At 37.5% G+C, this 20,054-nt stretch overlaps 2 protein-coding genes across 4 annotated transcripts in view; both read right to left on the reverse strand.

The window, feature by feature from the left end:
* Positions 1 to 11,410, reverse strand: part of LOC111324492 (protein scribble homolog) — a 38,642-nt gene extending 27,232 nt beyond the window's left edge. For all 3 annotated transcript variants that reach the window (XM_022928063.2, XM_022928072.2, XM_088747970.1), the window contains exons 1-13: positions 11,079 to 11,410; positions 10,888 to 11,005; positions 10,555 to 10,633; positions 5,368 to 5,457; positions 4,601 to 4,657; positions 4,086 to 4,149; positions 3,174 to 3,248; positions 2,141 to 2,285; positions 1,967 to 2,039; positions 1,651 to 1,696; positions 1,448 to 1,531; positions 1,125 to 1,240; positions 354 to 420 (exon numbers count right to left, since the gene is read on the reverse strand). In XM_022928063.2, the coding sequence (XP_022783798.2) occupies positions 354 to 420; positions 1,125 to 1,240; positions 1,448 to 1,531; positions 1,651 to 1,696; positions 1,967 to 2,039; positions 2,141 to 2,285; positions 3,174 to 3,248; positions 4,086 to 4,149; positions 4,601 to 4,657; positions 5,368 to 5,457; positions 10,555 to 10,633; positions 10,888 to 11,005; positions 11,079 to 11,237 (1,173 nt within the window). In that variant the 5' untranslated portion in view covers positions 11,238 to 11,410. The remainder of the gene's footprint in view (positions 1 to 353; positions 421 to 1,124; positions 1,241 to 1,447; positions 1,532 to 1,650; positions 1,697 to 1,966; positions 2,040 to 2,140; positions 2,286 to 3,173; positions 3,249 to 4,085; positions 4,150 to 4,600; positions 4,658 to 5,367; positions 5,458 to 10,554; positions 10,634 to 10,887; positions 11,006 to 11,078) is intronic.
* Positions 11,411 to 17,189: 5,779 nt separating this feature from the next.
* On the reverse strand, positions 17,190 to 20,042 carry LOC111325750 (uncharacterized). The gene is made up of 5 exons (XM_088750803.1): positions 19,879 to 20,042; positions 19,286 to 19,552; positions 19,060 to 19,188; positions 18,670 to 18,845; positions 17,190 to 17,784 (listed from the first exon to the last, which is right to left on the reverse strand). The coding sequence occupies exons 2-5, from the start codon at positions 19,455 to 19,457 to the stop codon at positions 17,725 to 17,727; spliced, it is 537 nt and encodes a 178-aa protein (XP_088606929.1). The 5' UTR covers positions 19,458 to 19,552; positions 19,879 to 20,042; the 3' UTR covers positions 17,190 to 17,724.
* Positions 20,043 to 20,054: the final 12 nt, after the last annotated feature.

Genomic DNA, 20,054 nt, shown 5'->3' on the forward strand with positions numbered 1-20,054 from the left:
ATACCACACCTCAACTGTAAATACAGAGCTGCCAACAAAAGCTGGTAGCGAGCCAAAACCTTAGCCAGTAAAAACCCTTGGCCCAGTCTGCCATCTTTAAATGGCAAATTTAGTCTCATTTTACCATAAAGTGCAGATGAGAAATCAAACAATAATCATAATTCGGTCAAAGAGATTTTGAACTTTTCAATCCAACAAAAGCTGTTTACATAACTGTTCAAAAGTAAAGAAATAACCAGATGCTATCTACATATACTATACCATCAATCAGGCCAAAACTACAAAGATAATAGTTATCCTTCTTGCTGATTCCTTTTGAAAATACATATTCATGAACAAAATAACGATAATACCTGGTTTTCTGATAACCATAATGCCTTCAATGGCAAAGATCCAACCGTCAGTGGAAGACATTCCAACCTGTTTTACACAAAAAAACAAACAATTGGTAAAAGACTAATATAAACTAACTTTTATAAATCATACAAAAAAGGCATCACATTTTGCACAAAGCAAGTCTTTTAATTTTTAAAGTTACACACTAAACATCACCTAATCTACTTCTTTTGACAACAGCCCCAGTAAGACATCCTTTTTAATTGGAAAATCATGAGTAATTGATTCTGAAGACAAACCAACTTGAGTGTATTGAGTAGATAACACACAGCTTTTAACAAGCATCCCCATGCACTCTAGTTGTTTAGACAACAAGGAGCAACATGCTGTTAGCATTGCAATTTTTGATTCCATGTTGGTCCATTACTGACTTTATTAAATTTCACCACCACAACAAATTAAGGGTTTCTGATTCCAATCCACTTGAAGTTAGCTTTGTGCACAACAAAGAGACTCAAAAATCAAGACAAAGCTCTACATTCAACTTTTTTCCATCCAGATGTGATTCCTTAGTAAATTCTCACAATTTCAATAACTCATCCACCAAATGAGCAATGAGAGTCAACAAGCTTTTGATTGTATCTAGTTTCCCATTACAAATTACCAGGGAAATCTATTTCAGCCAGAAGGGAGAATTACAACACAGATATTTGGCCAGACTTGTTGAATTTTAGTTTATAAATCATATAAACGAAAAATTAAGACTACATTAAATTCATGTTTCTTACCTATTTCCTGATACATCTAAGACATGAAGATTTCTACAGTTGCCAATTTCTGATGGTAAGCGTGTCAGCCAATTTTCTCTTAGAGAAAAAACACTCAATCGTGTACAGCTTCCAATCTGCAAGATGTTCAACATAATTGATATTAATAATGAAATTCAGCTGTTACTGATATCAACATTTGTCAACATTTGTCAACTTTTTGTCAAATTTTATGATATCAGCAGTTTTTTAATTTGAAGCAATGAAGTCCTCAATTTTGAAGGAAAGAATCAAACATTTCAACATAAAAAAAAAATGAAGAAATAACATTTCAAGGACTTAACCTCAACTGGCAAAGCTGTAAGTCGATTCCTATCTACATTAAGATGAGTAAGCTTGTGGAGTTTTCCTATTGTCGATGGGATTTCCTGTTCAAATGGAATAAGAAAGAAACCCACAATGTCAATAGAACTAACAATTACCATCAGAGATTTGGCAAAAATGCATTGTTTTTTCCTCCACTACCGTTAGAACTGGAATAACATACCTCCAGGAGATTTTCTGTTAAAATTAATTCTTGTAAGCTGGAAAGTCTGCAGTGTAGACAGAAAATAGAAAAGAACTACTAAGATGATCAGGAGTACAAAGTGAATGCAACCATAGTGCTGTTCCGAAGTTAAATCTTTATGCCTGAAATAGTGTTAGAAAAAGATGCTCCATAGCATTGTGTCAACTCTTTTTTTGTAAACAGTAACATCTTACTGACTGGCCACAAAACAGCCTTTTCACCCCATCCTATATACTCATCCCAACAATGCATACCAACCTACCCCTCCCCTTGCATATTAAAACAACTCACTTACCCTCCCACAGCAGGTGTAAGAGCAAGAAGCCGGTTTTGATCAACTTTAACCAACTGCAGCTTCTTGAGTTTTCCTACAAAAAATTAATTAAGAAAGGAAAAGCAATGTTTTTGGAGTTTGAGAATATATAAAGCAAAGTAATCATTAAAGAATCTGTAGGAATCCTGTACAAACCTATTGTATCAGGAAGATCTTCTAACAAATTTTGAGATAAATGGAAGTCAGTAAGAGCAACACAACCGGAAATTTCATCTGGTAAAAATTCAATCTTGTTTTCTGAAGCATCGAAGATTTGGAGTTTCTTGAGGCTTCCCACTTCCTGATTAAAAAAAAGAAAAAAAAAAAGCAGGTTGCTTTTCCAGTAACTCAATTTTCTTCTTTATCTATTCTTTGATTGCGTTTTACATTTAATAGAACACATACTACCTTTGCTTCCCTCTGAATGCTGTACAATTTCAGGGTTTGGTTGCCATCTTGGACTGGCTGGCCCCTTGCTTTAATTTCATGTGAGGGCCTCAAGACCATGAAGTAGCCAACTACAACTGTCCAGTTGTTAATGCCCATACATTAAAAAACTTTATTTTACTTGAAATCGAATGCTCTCTTCTATTAGATAACTATTACTACAGCACCACTCAAAAGTGAGTTGCTACTGTCTTGAGAGATGTATCTTGTTTCTCATGAGACACATCTTGTTTCATATCTGCAAGTACCAATTATTCAATAATTTGTTCAATACTTAACTTATTGTATCACCCACATTCCTACAGAATATGATGACAACTGTTCTCCTTATTTGGAAAATTCATATCATGAATTGTTGCCAAGAATGATAATTTCAAGAACAATTAAGACTAATAAGAGGACGAAGGGAAAAAGGACATGAAAAGAAAAAGAAAATGAGAAAGAGAAGGTGGACGAGGAGAGACTGGAAGACACAGCCACAAGGAAATGGTTGTCCATACCAAAAGAGGGCAAGGAGTAGGAAGAAGTTTATCTAGTTCAGGAGATGGGGAGAAAGTCACAAAGTTAGCACAAGAGGAGAGAAAAAGGATAGGGTAGAGGTATACAGTACAGGCCGCCGGAATAGCAGCACCTAGGAAAAATAACAACACAGAGAGAGATACGAAAAATGAATAAACATTCAGAATAACTTTCAATTGATTGCTGGTGAATGGAGACTGTTTATTTATATATATATACTTACTGGTGGTAATGTCTTCAACAGATTTCCATCCAACCACAACTCTAAGAGGTTTGGCAGTGACCCTACTATGTCCGGCTATACAAAAACAGAATGAAGAGAATTCACTTAGAAAAATTTGATAAACAAAGCTATGCAGTCTGCTTTTTAACCAGCCTTATGCAAAACAAAAGACCCCATATAACCTGAATAGGTATTCCATATTGTTGAATGTTTCACAAAGTAAATGGTTGTTTTTTTTTAATGCAAATATATGGCCAAGTTTGTTGTAGTTTGTTTCTCAAATTTTGTCAAACATGTAATTTTGATTAATTAATTGATGACAGAACTTCACTTTGTCTAATTTCGTCTGTAATCATATTTGTAATTAAAAAATCACTTGTATGATTACAGACAGAATCAGACTCAATCCTTTTTCAAGGTTCCATCCTCAATTGGTGTTCATGCTCAATTTTTTTTTTTTTGGTCGTCTTCTATTGCTTAGCTGAGAAACATCTCTCATTTAAAGTGAGCTGAAGTATTGGTTTAATATAACCTTCCTCATTCTCAATGACATCTCAAAAGATAATTAGTCACCATTCTTCTCACAACAAAGTTGAAAGTTAGACTTAAATGCTGCATGTAATATAAAATGAAGTTTATTGCAATGAAATCAGTTCTCATTGGTCACTGCTCATTTTAAGCTAATGTGTGTTTGGGAATTACAGAATGGCAAGAGAGGAAAAGAGAAAGACTGGCGATACCAGCCTATTTTCAAATTTTTTAATTTTTTCTAATCTGTAGGTTACCTTTTGTCAAAATTTTAGTCACCAAAAATACTTTTAACTGACCATGGCAACCAAAGTGTTTGCAGCCAAATGTGCTGTATTACCATTACTTATCTTGTCCACACCTAATATAAATTGCATTACTTACAAGTTCTTCAAGTTCATTGCACCCAAAGTCTAATCTTTCAAGCTTTGTTAGGAACTCCATGGACCTGGTATAAATTACAAACAACAAAAATATATAAAAGAATTTTTGCTGACTCCAATGAAGAATAAAAACTTAAATGAAACAGGATCAATTTTAGTATCTGGGTGACTGCCTTTCAATCACACCTCTACCCCAATATCAGACAAACAATGACATGCAAGGGAGGGGTAGGTCAGCAGTTGCTCAGATATTAACATCAATCTATGAAACAAAGAAATTCGAATTACTCAAAATTTAATAATAGATTCTTACATCATCAACTAGTATCAGGGCTTGACACTACCAGTAGCCAACTAGCCACAGACTAGTAGAAATTCAGTTTTGGCTGGTGGTTTTTGATTTCCATTGGCCAGTTTGACTTGTAAACAAACTGAAATTGTCGTAACATCTAAGTTGTCACTAGCCACCTGGCTAGTAAGTTGAAAAGTCAGTGTCAAGCCCTGTAGTATACTTACACTGGCAGGTATTTGATCAAGTTTTCTCGAGCCTCCAGTACTTTGAGTTCTGTTAAACTGAGAAAAAGTGAAACAGTGAAATATAATTAAAGCCACTAAGCAAGGTTGACAAGTTGTTTAAGCTGCATAAGTTTACTTTGTTTATAATCTATTATCCCCGTCCCATCCATCAATTCATTACTAAAGGAGTTTCCATCTCTTTTCAAAAAAAAGTTGACTTCTTAGAATTAAAATTCTTTCTAAATGCAAGAGATTTCCACATCTTTCCTTTGACCTGTAAAGTGTTATGGCCAGTGATCACTTTAGAAATTTAAGCAATGTCTCTGTTTGTCTTTTTGTTCCCTAAGAGATATTCCCAGGATCTGAAGGCCAATTCTCATTCCAAAAACATACAATTGCAAAACACACAGTTATCGCAGAAACAAGATGGTTATTGGGGTTAAATATCTATGAGAAGGCCCTGCCAATAAAGACACATATGTCTGAACTGATTTCCACATTTAAATTTGGCCCAAAGAAGAAATGCCAACACTATCAGTAGTCACGTTGCAGACAAAACCCAATCATTGTACAGCCTTAAAAGAAATACATGCTATATCACGTTCATAGTATATTCCACATCATGTTAAGAGATCATTAACACAATAATCCTTGAATACACTCCATCATCAGTGCCACTGCAACTGACTATGAACATCCCATCCACCATTGTAAAACCTAAGTGAATAAAGTTGTACATAGCATGAGATCAGATGTTCATCTCTCACCTTCCAATGTCTGGGGGCAAACGAATCAGAGAGACATCATTGAGACAAAGTGTCGTGAGATTCTTAAGCTGTGCGAAGCCGTCTGGAAGCCTACAAATATAATTCAGAACTATGAGTAACTTGTATATTCCATCTATTCATACTAGCTATCATGGTAATTCATTGATATATTGAAGGATTACCAGAGATACATCTTACTTTACTCAAAAGCCTTCCACACTAGTCTGCCCATAAATGTTTTCTGTAGAGAATTGAGATACCAGCCCATAAATGGATGAGACAAGTCTTCCCTGTGCTTTTCTATGTACTCATCTCTGTTATACTTGAGAGCCCATACCTCAGAATTCCTTTTTTTTTTTTAATTATTTACCTTACCTCTTTGTTCTTTTATCAAATCTACAGTGTACATGCAGAATTTTTATTACAAAGTTACACAATTATAATAGATGTCAGTCAGCCATTATCTGTAGCAAACTTTCTGAGAGCAAAAAGACAAACAAACATTTTTTCTCTAAGGAACAAAAAAAGAATCCATATTTCAAAATAGTAACCTCCATCTGTGCTGTACAATATAAATAACATACATATATACGTTTTTTAAGTGTAATTGTGCAGAACATTCTGTTCAGAAATTTCATTTCTTTTTTTAATTCTTCAGAAACAGGATCCAAATAAATATTTATTTTATTGAAAAGGCCACAACTCATTAAGGAAGTTCACCCAATACATTAAAGTACTTCATGACTAATGCCTATTACTAAAATTCAACTAAGCTACCAATCTTGCAGTTTGTACATATATATGTGTTGTAGGTCAATTTGTTCTTTAGGTAAATTTGTTTCAAACTAGGTTACTTTGATCTCAACCTAGGTCAGTTGCTGATGTCTGTCTGTCTGTTGTTTTTTTTTTGGCTGTGTTAAGATGTCTGGAACCTGAGGCAAATAATTGTTTTAGTATAATTTCAGGTTCCAGACCTCTCAACACAGCCAAAAAAAAAAAAAAAAAAAAAACAGAAAGACAGACATCAGCAACTGACCTAGGTTGAGATCAAATTAACCTAGTATGAAACAAATTGACCTACAACATGATATGCACTCCAAACTGGAATACATTTTCACTCAGTAGATGGAACCTTACCGACATACAACCTCCAACACAGTCACGAATGAATCATAATCAACAGATAATAGTTGTAATGATAAAGTCAACATAATTTTTGTCACAAGAATGATTTATTACTAATTTGTGCAAAGCAAGGCTAACCTCCAATCTTGTAAAAATCAGTTACAAATGTACAGTAAATTAAACACTTTTTTTCTGCCATTAAAAATCACAGCCCACAGTACAATTCATTCATGGGGCATTTCTTTAATAACAACACAGTTTGAAGGTAGTCAGATCTTATACTGCTGTTTAACCAACTTACTGTGAAAAGTAACTCTATAAGGGAACATTCTGTACTCTGTCTGGCTCACTTGAGAAAGGTTTAGCTTATGTGTCATTGAGCCACTATGAACCAATAGTAACTGTACATTAATTGAAATATTAATTTGCAGTCACAGTTGGTTCACAGTGGCCCATAGTCCATTTGCTATAACCTCACAAAGGTGATGCTGCAGATTAGTTTTGTCCCCTTCATCATAAAGTAACTTGTCAAAAAAACACACGAGAACTAGTTATGATACATTTACATGTAGCTGCTAGCAAACAGAAATCCATGTTTATAAGTTAGTAACTGCAATCCATGATTTCCAAATGATTCATAACAGTTTCAATTCTTGTCAAAATTTCCTTCATTTATAATAAGATATATTTAGTTCTCAATCTTGGCAGTGCTTAGAAAAGAGAATTCATGTAAACAATGTTTCTGTTCAGTCAAAGACTACTGAAGACATCAAAATGTGTTAAAAACAAAAAGGAGCCTTCAAGCCACAGGCAAGATGTCTTGCTGATGTTCTTGTAACACTGAGAGTCTGCCATGATTTAAAAACGAAACAAACACCATGAAATGGCATTTACTACTTTTTTAACAAAGAAGAGCAAAGCATAATCATGGAATATCACAAACTGACTCATAATGCTTGATTGTTGCAGCCAAGTCACAAACTAAAGTCTTCCTTAAGTCGCTAAAAACTCAGCTTTTTTTGGCTATGAACAGCTCCTGACTGATTCTTTCACAGCCTTCATTTAGTAAACTCTCACAAAAAAAAAACTTTAAAATTGTGCTTCATGTTAGACAGTGAAAAAAAAAGTTCTTAATCATTGTCTGTGCTTTGGAAGTAGAAGCCCCTAGCTCATTCACTATCAAAATTTCAATATAGAAATAGTTATGGTTTGCCTTGTTGCTTCACGAACAACTTCGGCTTTAAGTTCTACATTTTTGTTGCAGCCTCAAATGAGCCTGCCTCGGCAAGCTTATCCGTTCTATCTACAAAAGTTGTACTGTTTACAGTAACTAAGCTACTAAGTACTGGAGTTTGGACTAAAAAATGAGTGATGGTCAAAAACTTATACCAACAAGAAACTTGATATGATAAATTGAGTCACCAGTACTTCTTCTTGGTTTTAAGACCATAGTAGTCCATCAATTTTTCTTTGAAATTGAAGAGTTAATATGCTGTAAAGTTCTTTGTTAGAGTTCATATAAACATGTGTCAGTTTACTATAGAAACTCTAAAAACTTAAAATACAAACACCACTTCACAGGTGTTGCCAACACATAAACCTTTGCTCAATACATTAGTAAAATAGTGTTTCATTGAGTACTTCAAATTTCAAATTTTCAGGCTACCAAAATAATAATACTATTACTGTCAGCAACAAAGAAACGTATAGAGAAAATCAACACTGATGCTGGGATGTTCAAGAGAGCTTTCATGTGAGTTTTAAATCATTTCTCAGAGGACATTGTTTGAATGTGAATGTTTGTGTCCCATTATCATTGAGTTTAATCCATTTGAATTTGGTGATCGAGCAAATCCTATTAATTACGCAGGAAGACTCTCTTTCTCAAAGGAAGTGATTATATTTCAACATAGGTTTGCATTTGAGCAGTGATACAATCAAGTGACTGGATAATTTTTGTATAAATCAGCTCTTCTGTTCTAAGGTTTCATCTCAAGATGGCATATTTTCACAACCTAAAATGATTTCTCAACAACCATGCAGAATGTAGAAGACATTGCTTAGATGGTCAAGTGAGCCCAATACTCACACATTCCACATAAAAATACCATACATACAGACAAAATCAGACCAATTATTGTTCAACTACATTTGAGGACTAATAGGAAAATAAATATTTCAATTAAGAACAAGTTTTAAAGAGTACTTAATATCATGTCTACCTCAGCTCTGTTTCTACTCTTCCAATTTTCTTTTTTCATGTTTTAAATGTTCCCTTTTTGAACCAAAAAGTGCATATGATTAATAGAGAGCAAATCATTGGTCTCAGAGGTCCTTGAGGTCTCAGAGCCAGCTTTACTTCAAGCATCATTATAAGAAAAGATTTCACTATGAGAAGCAAAAATAACTCTAAACTTACACTTTCCTCAAATAGATATCTTATTATATATAGAATGATACATATAGGAATAAACCAATTAGTAACATTTGCACCACAGAAATGCCAAACTGTGATCTAGGAGATTTAACTCAACAGATAAAAATATTTAACTTTTGAGGGAACAAGCACAAAATCACCTGCATTAGAAAAACATACACAAGACGGCAGCACAGACCCTAACTGTCACAATCTTTTTTTAACAAAAACAGAAAATTTATGCAGAATAGCTTCGAAACAATGCGGCATACCACAAATACAATTTCAAGAATGTTGCAAGATCAAATAAAATAAGTAACAAAGGAAAACAACATGACTTATCAGTTCATAACAAACAAACCAGTGAAATTAAACAGAGTAGTAAAACTGAGATAAACAACCTCACAAGATTGGTTTGAGCGGAAAGTAAAAGGATCACGCCGGTTGACCCATCATTTGTTTACGTTTTCTTATTTGCATCAACTAGTGCAAACTCCTGCAGAAAGAATACCAGTCTGTCGCCATTTTTGGTGCTTTTCCGAAAAGCCGGTCTTGATTTTTACAAATCTACACAATCCTTCGATCAAACTTTATTTCAAAAGGAAAGACGTTTTCCAAAAAAGGTCAGCTTTGGTGTTAATCGATTTCAAGATGGAATGAAATCCATAGGCAAAATTAACATCATTGCATTTCCCATAGTTCCACAATAGAGATGGGGGAGAAAGTTTCCTATCAAACTCATGCAAATCTGAAAGCTACACCTACCCTAACTCTCTCCTCAAACGAAACTCGCGCAGCTGTTTATCCAAACTCACGAACAAACAAGCTAAATTCCCTCACTAGCGCACTTTTGAATAAAAATTGATACAACGAGAATAGGAATGGTAACCAAAATTGAACAGGAAGCAATAATCATGTAGTGAAAATTCGAGAGTGATAATAACGAGTCAAGAAAGAGATCATCTATTCTAGAACAATATGGTTTGCAAATCTTCTCGAATCACTCATCGAGGTTTCGTCTCTGTACAGACATGGATCTAGCGTCGAGATTACATTTGCAGAAAGTTAAAACCCGATCTCTTTGTTGAAAATGCTATTGTCTGCTTTACGATACTTTCGTGTAAATCTTTCAATAGGTGAGAAAAGCGACACAAAGTCAGATCAATGAAACGTTGAAAACCTTCCTGATTGATCATTAGAAAATCAGTTCGAGTCTGAGAAAGTGATTTTTGCGCGAGAGGTGGAAATGAAGTAGGAACTCCCAAAAATCGAGAAGACTTCCGAATGATAATATTATCAAACTAAACACAAATAACAGGTCATCTTAGTCTCTCCGAACAGTGAATTCTAATAAGGTACTACTAAAATATGAGTGCTGCCTATTGCACAGGCTGTATAGCATATGCTCTAACATAAATAACGTGCCGCAGAAGGAAAGAGAGACAAGTTTGAAAATTTACGTGGCTCGATCACATATAAACAAAAGTTCGCAAAGATAGTTCGACCAGTTGTGGCTGACTTTTAAAATATAAAAGGCTACAAGTCTTAAAATTCACAAGTTAAGTCTCAAAGAGATTTCTTTTTATCAATTAAACGAGAAAATCTCACAGTCCAGATGACAGTGATGATTATTACACACAACTCACTTCGACACGGGATTACCGCTGAGGTCCAAAGTGATCAAACTCTTGCAGAATTTAATGTTGTCCGGGATATCACAGATATCTAAACAACAAAGAAAAAATATATATATCACTGAGGTGTGGTTGGAAAATGTTTATATCGGTTACTGCAGCATACGATCCTCAGAAGTGTAAGATCAAGAATGAACAATATCAACATTTATAACACATACCGAATCATACCATACAAATGGGCGCCCGCTTGAAGATCACACAAATACTACACTACCTTCTGCGTTATTGGAGGATTTCAATGAAATATTTCTATCAGTAAAGTGTATAAGAGATATATCTTACCATTTCTGCTTATGTCAAATTCTTGAAGGTTTGCTAAATTGCCGACTTCTGGAGGCAAGCGCGCGATCTCGTTGTCGCTCAAACCCAATCTACGCAGATTGTACAATCGAAAGAACGGCTGCGGAGAGGAAAAATTGCATGTTATAAACGCCTCCATTAATCCAATCGACTTCAAGAAGCTACGTTATTACCCTGGGAAGATCTTTGATTTGATTAGCATCTAAAAACAGTTCTTCCAAAGATCTATCATAGCGGTAAACTTCATCAGGCACGAAGGTAAGGCTACAGTGGCTGCGATCAAGAAAATCTACTTGGCGGCTACAACGCCATGGAAGAAGACACCGAAACATCTCCGAGCCAAGATCAATAACAAGGCGTCACGCGGCCTTACGGTGGTGGAGCTGTCGGCAATGGTTCAAAGTGTGGTGTTATGAGAAGTAGAATACTGAATGTAGTATCCAAGAGCGGTAGTTTCTTATCATTTTGAGAAGACACGCTCAGAATCAACACTATGTGACGTCACGGCAGCCGCCGTTCCTCCCGCCCCATAATGCATCAATACCCGAGTTTGCTCAAGTGGATTGTGGGAAATCATAGAATGGGCGTGATTTGTGCGCTAATGGTCAAATACCAGGCAGTGATTAGTCAAAAATGGAGCACAGTAATTTCCAGCCTCCTAATCGGCTGAACATAAAGATGCTATGAGCTTGAAATTAAACCTAGCTCCGTACTCATAACCTAGCTCCAGTCCGACAAGTATAGTCGATGGTTCATCTGCGAAGTGAGAGAAAAATTTTGTGTAAGAGGGCCGTAAAGATCAGTAGCTGAAAAAAAAAAACATCGGTTCACCCTAGAACTGACTAAGCCGTCCCGCTTAAATTTTGTTCCCCCTTCTAAAACAACGGACGAATTCTCAGTTAAACAAGACGTAGAAAATTTCCTTCGCCGCGTTCAATTAAAAGCTTTTTATAACAAAGAGCTCGAGGATGATTCTAACACCTCGATTCAACCAACGCTTCAGATTCGAAAGTCTAAATGGACTCCCCCAGAAGGCCAGTTCGCATCATTAGCTAGACTTTTTCGTCAAAAAATGTCGCCATGATATTAACAAACTTAATTTCAATCGCATTACCAAATTTTCTAATCTTTCCTCTGAAGAGTGGTCGGCACTATCAAAGCGGCCTACAAGGGCGGCGCGGTAGTTGTTCGGCGGACTGACCTCTACCAAAAAGAGGAGGCTGCGTGACCTCTACCATAAAGAGTAGGCGGAGGCGGCGTGGCCGAGTGGTTAGGGTGCTGGACTTGTAATCCGGTGTCCCGGGTTCAAGTCCTCCACCCTGCCACTCACTGGATTTGTTCTCGGTTGCCCATGGTTCAACTCCTTGGCTGCGCTCTGTTGACAGCCCACCCGTCTGCCTCCTGCCAGTGGGGATTTCTAAGCACTAAGTTAGTTTACATTGTAGCTGAAAAGCCCCTTAGGGGGAGCTTCAATTTACGTATTTAATTTAATTTTAATTTTAAAAGAAGCTTTGCGGCAACTTTCTGCTGACACCTCTTTTTATCAAAAGGTAGACAGAGATCTCACTTCAATTAATCAAAACACCGTCAAAAATACTATTAACGAACTCATAGCTGAACAAGAATTCTCAGCCACTGCAAAAAATCTCATTATAACCACTCCTAGAACTTCATGTATTTATTTTTTACCAAAAATTTACAAACCTAACAACCAGGGTCGGCCGAGCCATTGTCTCGACTTGCAGTTACCCTACCGAACTTATTTCCAGCTATTTAGACAAAATTATAGCTCCCATCGTCAAAACTTTACAATCATACATTAAAGACAGCCAACACGTTCTTCAAATTTTTCGCGACTTAAATTTCCTTGGCGAAAACAAACTTCTTTTCACTAGGGACATTACATCCCTTTCAGCGCTCTAACCAATCGACCTAACTGCCTTCTGGTTAGCTCAATTGGTTAGAGTGCTGGATTGTTGTGCGTTAGGTCGAGGTCGATGGTTCGAGCCTCGGCCGGACTAACACTCAGGGTCTTAAAATAACTGAGGAAAAATGCACCACCTTTCTATAATATCAAGAAATGGATAGACATTCTAGTCTTCTCGGATAAGGACGAATAAACCGTAATAAACTATTAATTAGTTACTTTTGTTAGGCACGGGACGTTAAAGAACCCACTCGCGAGATCACTGTGATGTGGTCTGACCTGTTTACTGGGAATTGGGGGGAGGGGGCATCTTCAAATAAGTTTCCTTCGATTGTTTGTAAACTGCTCACGCAGTCCAGTCGAAGTCCCCCGAAAAGTGTTGTGATGCGCATTTGATCATATTCACATGTTAATTTGCGCAATATAAATATTAAATTATTATTATTATCTCTTATACCGTCATTCCTGATGCCGAAGGTCTTCTGGCACTCAAACATTTTTTTGATCAACCTAAATCTGACACACTACTTCGCTTAACTGAACTAGTGCTCACAATCCTTGTTTTTCATTCGGGGACAACTTTTTCAAACAAACTTTTGGCATAGCCATGGGTTCCAAAATGGGACCCAGCTATGCCAATCTTTTTGTAGGCTTTGTCGAACACCAAATTTCAGCCAATACAATGGCCCCAAACCTGAACTCTACGGTCGCTACATTGACGACTGTATCGGCGCTACCTCCTCTACTAGAGAGGAACTAACTTAATTCATATCCGCAGTCAATTCCTTTCACCCGGCTCTCAAATATACCTGGGAAATTTCCGACAATTCTTTATCCTTTTTAGACATCAAAGTTTCAATTGAAGGCAACGGTGTATTACAAACCTACAGATTCACATAGTTACTTGTTGTATTCATCTTCGCATCCATCCTCCATCCACTCTGACGAAGGGCTAACGCTCGAAATGTCAGCTTTTTAACTCTTTACGGTGGCCAATTTACAATTTCAACTTAGTTGATATTAACAAATTACCCTGTTACCCCGGGTAAGAGGATATTTGTAAATATCCATTGAAAACGTGAAAACGGACGGTATCTACGATCTAGTCAAGTAGATGAGTTTACCTGGGGTACCTCAGTATTTTTGAAGAGTTGGTGTTAGAAGACTATGGGGAGGACCCGTTGAGAGAGATTTGACTAGGTTCCAGGTTGACCGCGCATTAACTGTCTCTCAGCTGCACAAGAAGTTCTTTCCACGCATTAGAAGAATTCCGAACGGCCGTTAATTTGAAATTCTCGCTGGATTGGTTGCTCGACAAACCGACTTTTGTGGGATTTTTTTCGGTGAACTTAAAGGGCAACTATTTGGCTTTCGTGCTGCCGAGTTTTGATTCGAGGGAAAGTATTTAAGTGTTGTTTTCGAGCGATTTTGGCGAGCATGTGTCAACAGAAGTTTCCGACCTTCCCGTATTTTATGCACGGTAATTTAGAGCGCCAAGCCAAAACACATCAAAACGGCCTCAAATCGCGAGTACAACAACACAGACTACTCTCTACGAATCTAAGACTTTATTTCTTTGATTATTTCAAACAACTTTACATTTACGGAGCTCAAAAGCAAGTCCAACTAAACCACTATACAAACTCTAATTATTCACTGTGAAAGAGCCTGTGACAGAGCTTGGGCCACCTGTGTTTAAACGATAGACGATATGTAAGCTGGAATCTTTCAAGAATTTTTGTATAATTTACTGGTACTGAAACTTTGCTAATCCCGTGAAGTTGTCTCGTCGCACGGGCCACTCAGGTATGTCGAGCAACTGGCGCTTACATCTTTCTGTGCGCGCCAAAATCTAATCTCCTTCGGCTAGTTGTTTAGGTAAGGTTCAGTGTGTTTTTTTACGACAATGAATTATCTGGGTGAAAATGTTTCAGATCTTTGTCGAGTATGCTGTTCTGTTTTTATCACCATTAAGAGAAAAAAAAAAACTTAATGGCGAGTTCATGAAAATATTTGAAGAAGTTTTCAATCAAAAGGTTTTACCAAACGATGGTCTTCCGCGTGCAGTTTGGGACACTTGTCGCTTTAGAATTGAAACATCCTGGAAACGTAATTTTAACAAAGAGGCATCGATAAAAATTTCCCGTGGGCAGAGTACCCAAACAAGAAAATCGAATTGTTGCTGTTCCCAGTTTCTACTAGAGGAACATTTGTGAAGGTATGCACAAATGCAATACAACCTATGTTGAAAAAAAAAAAAAGGAAAAGCTAAGCGTGGAAACTTTTGTTTATTAGATGTGGGTAGATGACCCTGTGCTAAGCTGACAATTACCGTGTAAAGCAAACCCACCCTTTCCATTCAATAATTCATGGTCTTTTGGTTTTGTTTTCCCCAAAGAAAGCAGCATCGATTCCCAATGATCTAAGGTATTTAACTTGGTCTTCAACAATCGACAAAAGAGGTGAAATGACAATGACCAAGGGACTAGAAGAGAATTCATGGCCTTTTGAGCTCTAGAATTTGAACAATCTAGGCCGCAGTTGAAAGATTAAACTCTTTCCAAACCCCATCGGCAACTGTCCGATGACATGTCTCCTTCCCACGATTTTCTCGACAATACGTTTTTGTTCAGATTTTAATTCGCTAACACAGCTAAGCTTACTCTAAGCGATTGCTGGAGGTCGTCCACGAACTTAACGTTCTCTGCAACCTTGGAACATATTGTGAAAGACTTTGCTACGAAGCGAAGGTTAGATTTTTGCGCGAACAGAAAGCTACGTAAGCGTAAGCGCCAGTTGCTCAACATACCTGCGTGGCCCGTGCGACAAAATAACTTCACGGGAATGGCAAAGTTTCAGTAACAACAAATTATACAAAAGCTCAGGAAAAATTTCAGCTTTCATCTCGTTTAACGTTTAAAGCGACATATTAACGCCTGCAACCATTATGTTTTATACGAACCTCGCAAACTTTCAAACACGTTCTCTTGTGATACCTGCGAGAGTATTCGGTATAATTTCCGGTAAGAATTTGCGGACAATCTGATCGATTTCTCTTACATTGTGTGCTCGGTGAGACTGAAACTTTTCACCTCGAGCAAAGCTCCGTCGCACGGCCCAAGCAAACATGGCGAGCAACTGAGCTTCTTGTCTCCGTGTAAAACACACGAAAGCACACTTCAATATGATTGGGCAGAAAAACTTAAAGATTTTCTGGCACCAATCAGATGCCAGAACGACTGCGATCGCTTGGAACTAGTCTTGTAAGACAATGTCCCCAGGGGCTCTTCCGCCGTAACTTGAAATCGACTCACATGCAGCCCCTGGGTCTCCGAGGATGGTCCGCTCGTGATAAAACAACTATACATGATTGCGAGCTTGAGAACGTCTGTAGATATTCATTCACAACTACAATCAATTACGGTCAAATCGTCGCGGCCTCAGTTGACCTGCTTAGCAGGTGTCGTTACCTCCGATCGAAAACTTAAACATCATCGCCTGTAACTCCCGTGAGGCTTAGCGCTCACACTGTGCATGGTAAGTAAAAATGGGACATCCGTTCCGTGTTTTAGGATTTGGAGCCATTTTCCGCCGCTCCATGTTTTAGGAGTTGGGACATTTTCCACCAATCTACCGTTCCATCGTTCCACGTTCCTGCGTGGCCGGGCTAGTTTCCAGGTTACGACGAAGGACAGCGTGTTTGCGATGAAACTTTGAATGTTTGAATTGAAGGATTGCGTATTGGAAATGACGAGTATCGTGTTCGCATTGAATAATTGAATGTTTCGAATATGGAATAAAACAATTATTCCATTCAGGCTGGTCAAATATGGGATTATTACTAGCAAATCGGTTAAATCAATGATAACCTCTGACCAACTCTTGAAATGACCTCATCTGCATTACTGGTTTAATATGATATACGCAAGCAAATGGATTGAGAACCAAGGCTTCAAAAAAACCGTTTACACTTGCATTGCCTAACAACAGGCATATAGCACGAGTAATTCATTTTGATGACAGGCCTTTTATCGTCTAAAGCTCTCCACTGTTTGTCCATTTTCCCTGACTCTATAGCGTTTCTATACGTCTCCTGTTACTAATAGGACGCCTGCAACAGGAAACACCTTTGTTCAGATAGCCCAGAGTTGCAAGAGAAGTGTTGCTGCAACGTTAGGATAATCTCCCAAAACAGGCCTATCGTTAAGAATGTTGAGGATTGTATGATTATTTAAAGTTAAGAGCTGAGGAAGGCGAAAAGTATGCTAAGATATCTCGCTAACGCCCATAACTGCGCACGAAAAAAAAATACTTCTTAAAACTCCATCTGTGTTCTAGAAAAGCAACCGACTACACGTTTGAAAGATAAACACAGTTTAATAATAGGATTCACATTTCATCAGTTTCAGAATAATTATTATTGCCACTTGGATGACCTTGTTTTATTCTTTTGAATATTTTTTGGACTCCATTCATCTAAAGGAAACCGACAAATACATTGAACATGGTTTGAAGTCAGATGATGTGGAGGAGTTTTACATATTTCTTTTTTAAATCGCTACTTAAAGATGTTCGGATTAGATGTTTGTTTCTACTTTAAGAATAAAAACAAACTTGGCATTGCTTGTTGATTTTTTTTTTTTTTTGTTATTTAGTTTTCCTCTCAATCAACAAAAAAAGTTTCGGCTTTATCATTTGTTTAGTGCTAACTTAAGAAAGCAGTCTGTGATAATGTTTTTCTATAATTTCAGGATTGGTCGTTGACTTTTTTTGCGAATCATTTGTTTTCGGCATTTTTTTGTTATTTTGTTTTTTTTTAGCCGGTCATTAAGTGGCGTGAGGCTGAAAATTGATCATGATTGGTGGAGCATCCAGTCCAGGTGTTTCCACTCTTAGTTCCTTCTTCGTCGTCTTTTCCGTTTGTAGGGTTTGACCTGTGCCCGTATTTCAGCCTGTGGCAAAAAAATGGCAATTAAATATTCTCCTCATACTCATACTCGAGTTACATATCTGATTTGTGGTTTTTCCCTCCTTTCCTGATCTCCCATCAGTGTAGTCACGCAGTTATCATTCCAGACATAGTCAAGGACTCCATATTTTTCTTTTAGTGATATTTAAGGTATCCCTACTGCCCATTCCAATAATACTCAATTCACAAACTGTATATCTTGTATGGGGCCGCCTGAATCAAATTTGGTTTAACCTCGAGAAATACATCAGGAGAAAATGAATCATCGTCCCAAACCCTTCTGGCTCTGTAACGTTTCACTTAAGAGGTAAACGTTACAGAGCCAGAAGAGCTGAGGAAAGGCTCAATAACAACCTGAAGCCAAAGATGTCCGTTTCATTGACCTCAGAAATTAACATTTCATCAAGGAATATGCAAGTGATCACTACTCAGTGGCAGATCCAGATCTTGAGCTCAGGGAAGGGGGGGAGGTGGTTTTTGTGCGCGTGCTTACACCTGCCCGCTGTTCTTCCTTTTGCGCTTTTTTCCCCAAAATAAAGGGGGGCCCACGTCCCCTAGGCCCCTCCCCTATATCTGCCACTGCTGTTGTGGTTCAAGGAAAAGTTAACTGATGTAATTGTTTATCTGACATGTCCTTTTTAATTTAAAATACAGAAAATAGATCGCACTGTTCACAAAATACAATAAATAGGGATATGGTTATACCTCCAGTAAGATGGCGCACTATATCTATGTCACTCAAAAGGTGTTAAAGAGATGCTCCATGAATTTCCTTACTTTTCTAATTTTCGCTACTAAACCAGATGAAATAGACACTAAAGGACTTGCTAGTTGGATGCCAGTAAAGATACCTGATGGCTTTGCTAACCTGGGGTTCGATGGTTAAATTTTCTGGGGCCATCAGGGCTGCTCGATGTTCCAGGATCCCGGCACCAAGGAGTGCGTGATAAGCATTTCTGATGCACAAATGAGCATACTCCAGAGCTTCTGGATTTGTGGCATTTTCTCCTTTAACTCTCGCGATATTTTCAAGAGAATCCAGCTCTAAGCATGGATAAAAAAATACGTTAGAAATTTCCAAAGCTATAAGATTTAATATCTACACAGATGTTCCCGAAACATCTGGGGTGGACGTGAAATTGTTGACGTCACTTCAAGAAGTCAAAAACTACGAACCAATCCTGGATACCTAAGTCAAAGATAGACGTAAAACTAAACTACTTCCGTTGAGGTAAGTTAAAAGCTTCTTCTTTCTCACCTTCAGCTTGTGGAAATTTGTCATTTGTCCCCGCGACTAAACATCGAGATTTTCGCAATGGCTCGTCACACTCTTTCTCAGATGTATCCAAACTTTCTGGATCCCTGCGCTTTCGTTTCCTGGTCTTCCCTATCAGTTGAAATACAGATTCAACCACCTGTACCTAGTCTCATTATTTTAGTATCACAAAAGAGTTAAGAGAAGTCAAAAGCCTCTACAACCTAACCTTCAGCTTCTGGGGATATCCCCTTGTCTGTTAAAGTCCATGAGTCAGTCGGTTCACCGGGTGGATGCATATGCTCAATCGTCACCTTTGCTGTGCATGAATCCGTTTTCTCAACAGCCAACCATGGGACTTTTGGCAACGGCTCATCAGTTTGGTGTAAATTTGTCTCCATGATTAAACATTGGGATTTTTGTAATGGCTCGTCCGACTCTTTCTCAGATGTATCTAAACTTTCTGGAACACTGCGCTTTCGTTTCCTTTTGTTCCCTAAAAGTTAACAAAGAAGGAAAGGAAGTCAACTACCTCTGCTTGATACTTGTATTTCAAAATCTGAAACAAACCTAAGATTAACTCAAATAAAGTTAAGACACATGTTCATGGAATTTTTATATCTAATGCTTCTAGTAAGATACATCTTGAGTTTGCCAATAGTTCGTAAGAATCTGTGAGTAGTGTCATTTCCCACCGAGTGAAAAGGAGGTTTTCGTTTTCTCCGGTTATCAAGAAAACTTAAAATGCTGACGAACAATATGCTTTTTGAAAATAAAAATCTAAAGTCCACTGACATCTCTAGGTACTGATGTTACACTCACCTTTGGACACCAATTTGGAATTTTCCGATCCAGTTGAAATCTTTGCAACAAGGCAGGACGATTTCGAGTAAGATGGACTGATTTTGCTTTCAACGGATTTTTCTCCATCGCAGCAAAAGGAGATGATACCAGAGCTCTCCAAATCAATTTTTTGTAATCCTGGTGACTTTCGAAGT

Source organism: Stylophora pistillata, chromosome 2 (genome assembly GCF_964205215.1).
Source record: "Stylophora pistillata chromosome 2, jaStyPist1.2, whole genome shotgun sequence".
Lineage (NCBI taxonomy): Eukaryota > Metazoa > Cnidaria > Anthozoa > Scleractinia > Pocilloporidae > Stylophora > Stylophora pistillata.

Excerpts from the sequence above, each read along its gene's own strand:
- LOC111325750 (XM_088750803.1), bottom strand. The coding sequence starts at position 19,457 with ATGGAGACAAATTTACACCAAACTGATGAGCCGTTGCCAAAAGTCCCA. Across the intron at positions 19,189-19,285 it reads GATATCCCCAGAAGCTGAAG|GGAAGACCAGGAAACGAAAG; the intron begins GTTAGGTTGTAG and ends TTCAACTGATAG. Across the intron at positions 18,846-19,059 it reads CAAATTTCCACAAGCTGAAG|AGCTGGATTCTCTTGAAAAT; the intron begins GTGAGAAAGAAG and ends ATCCATGCTTAG.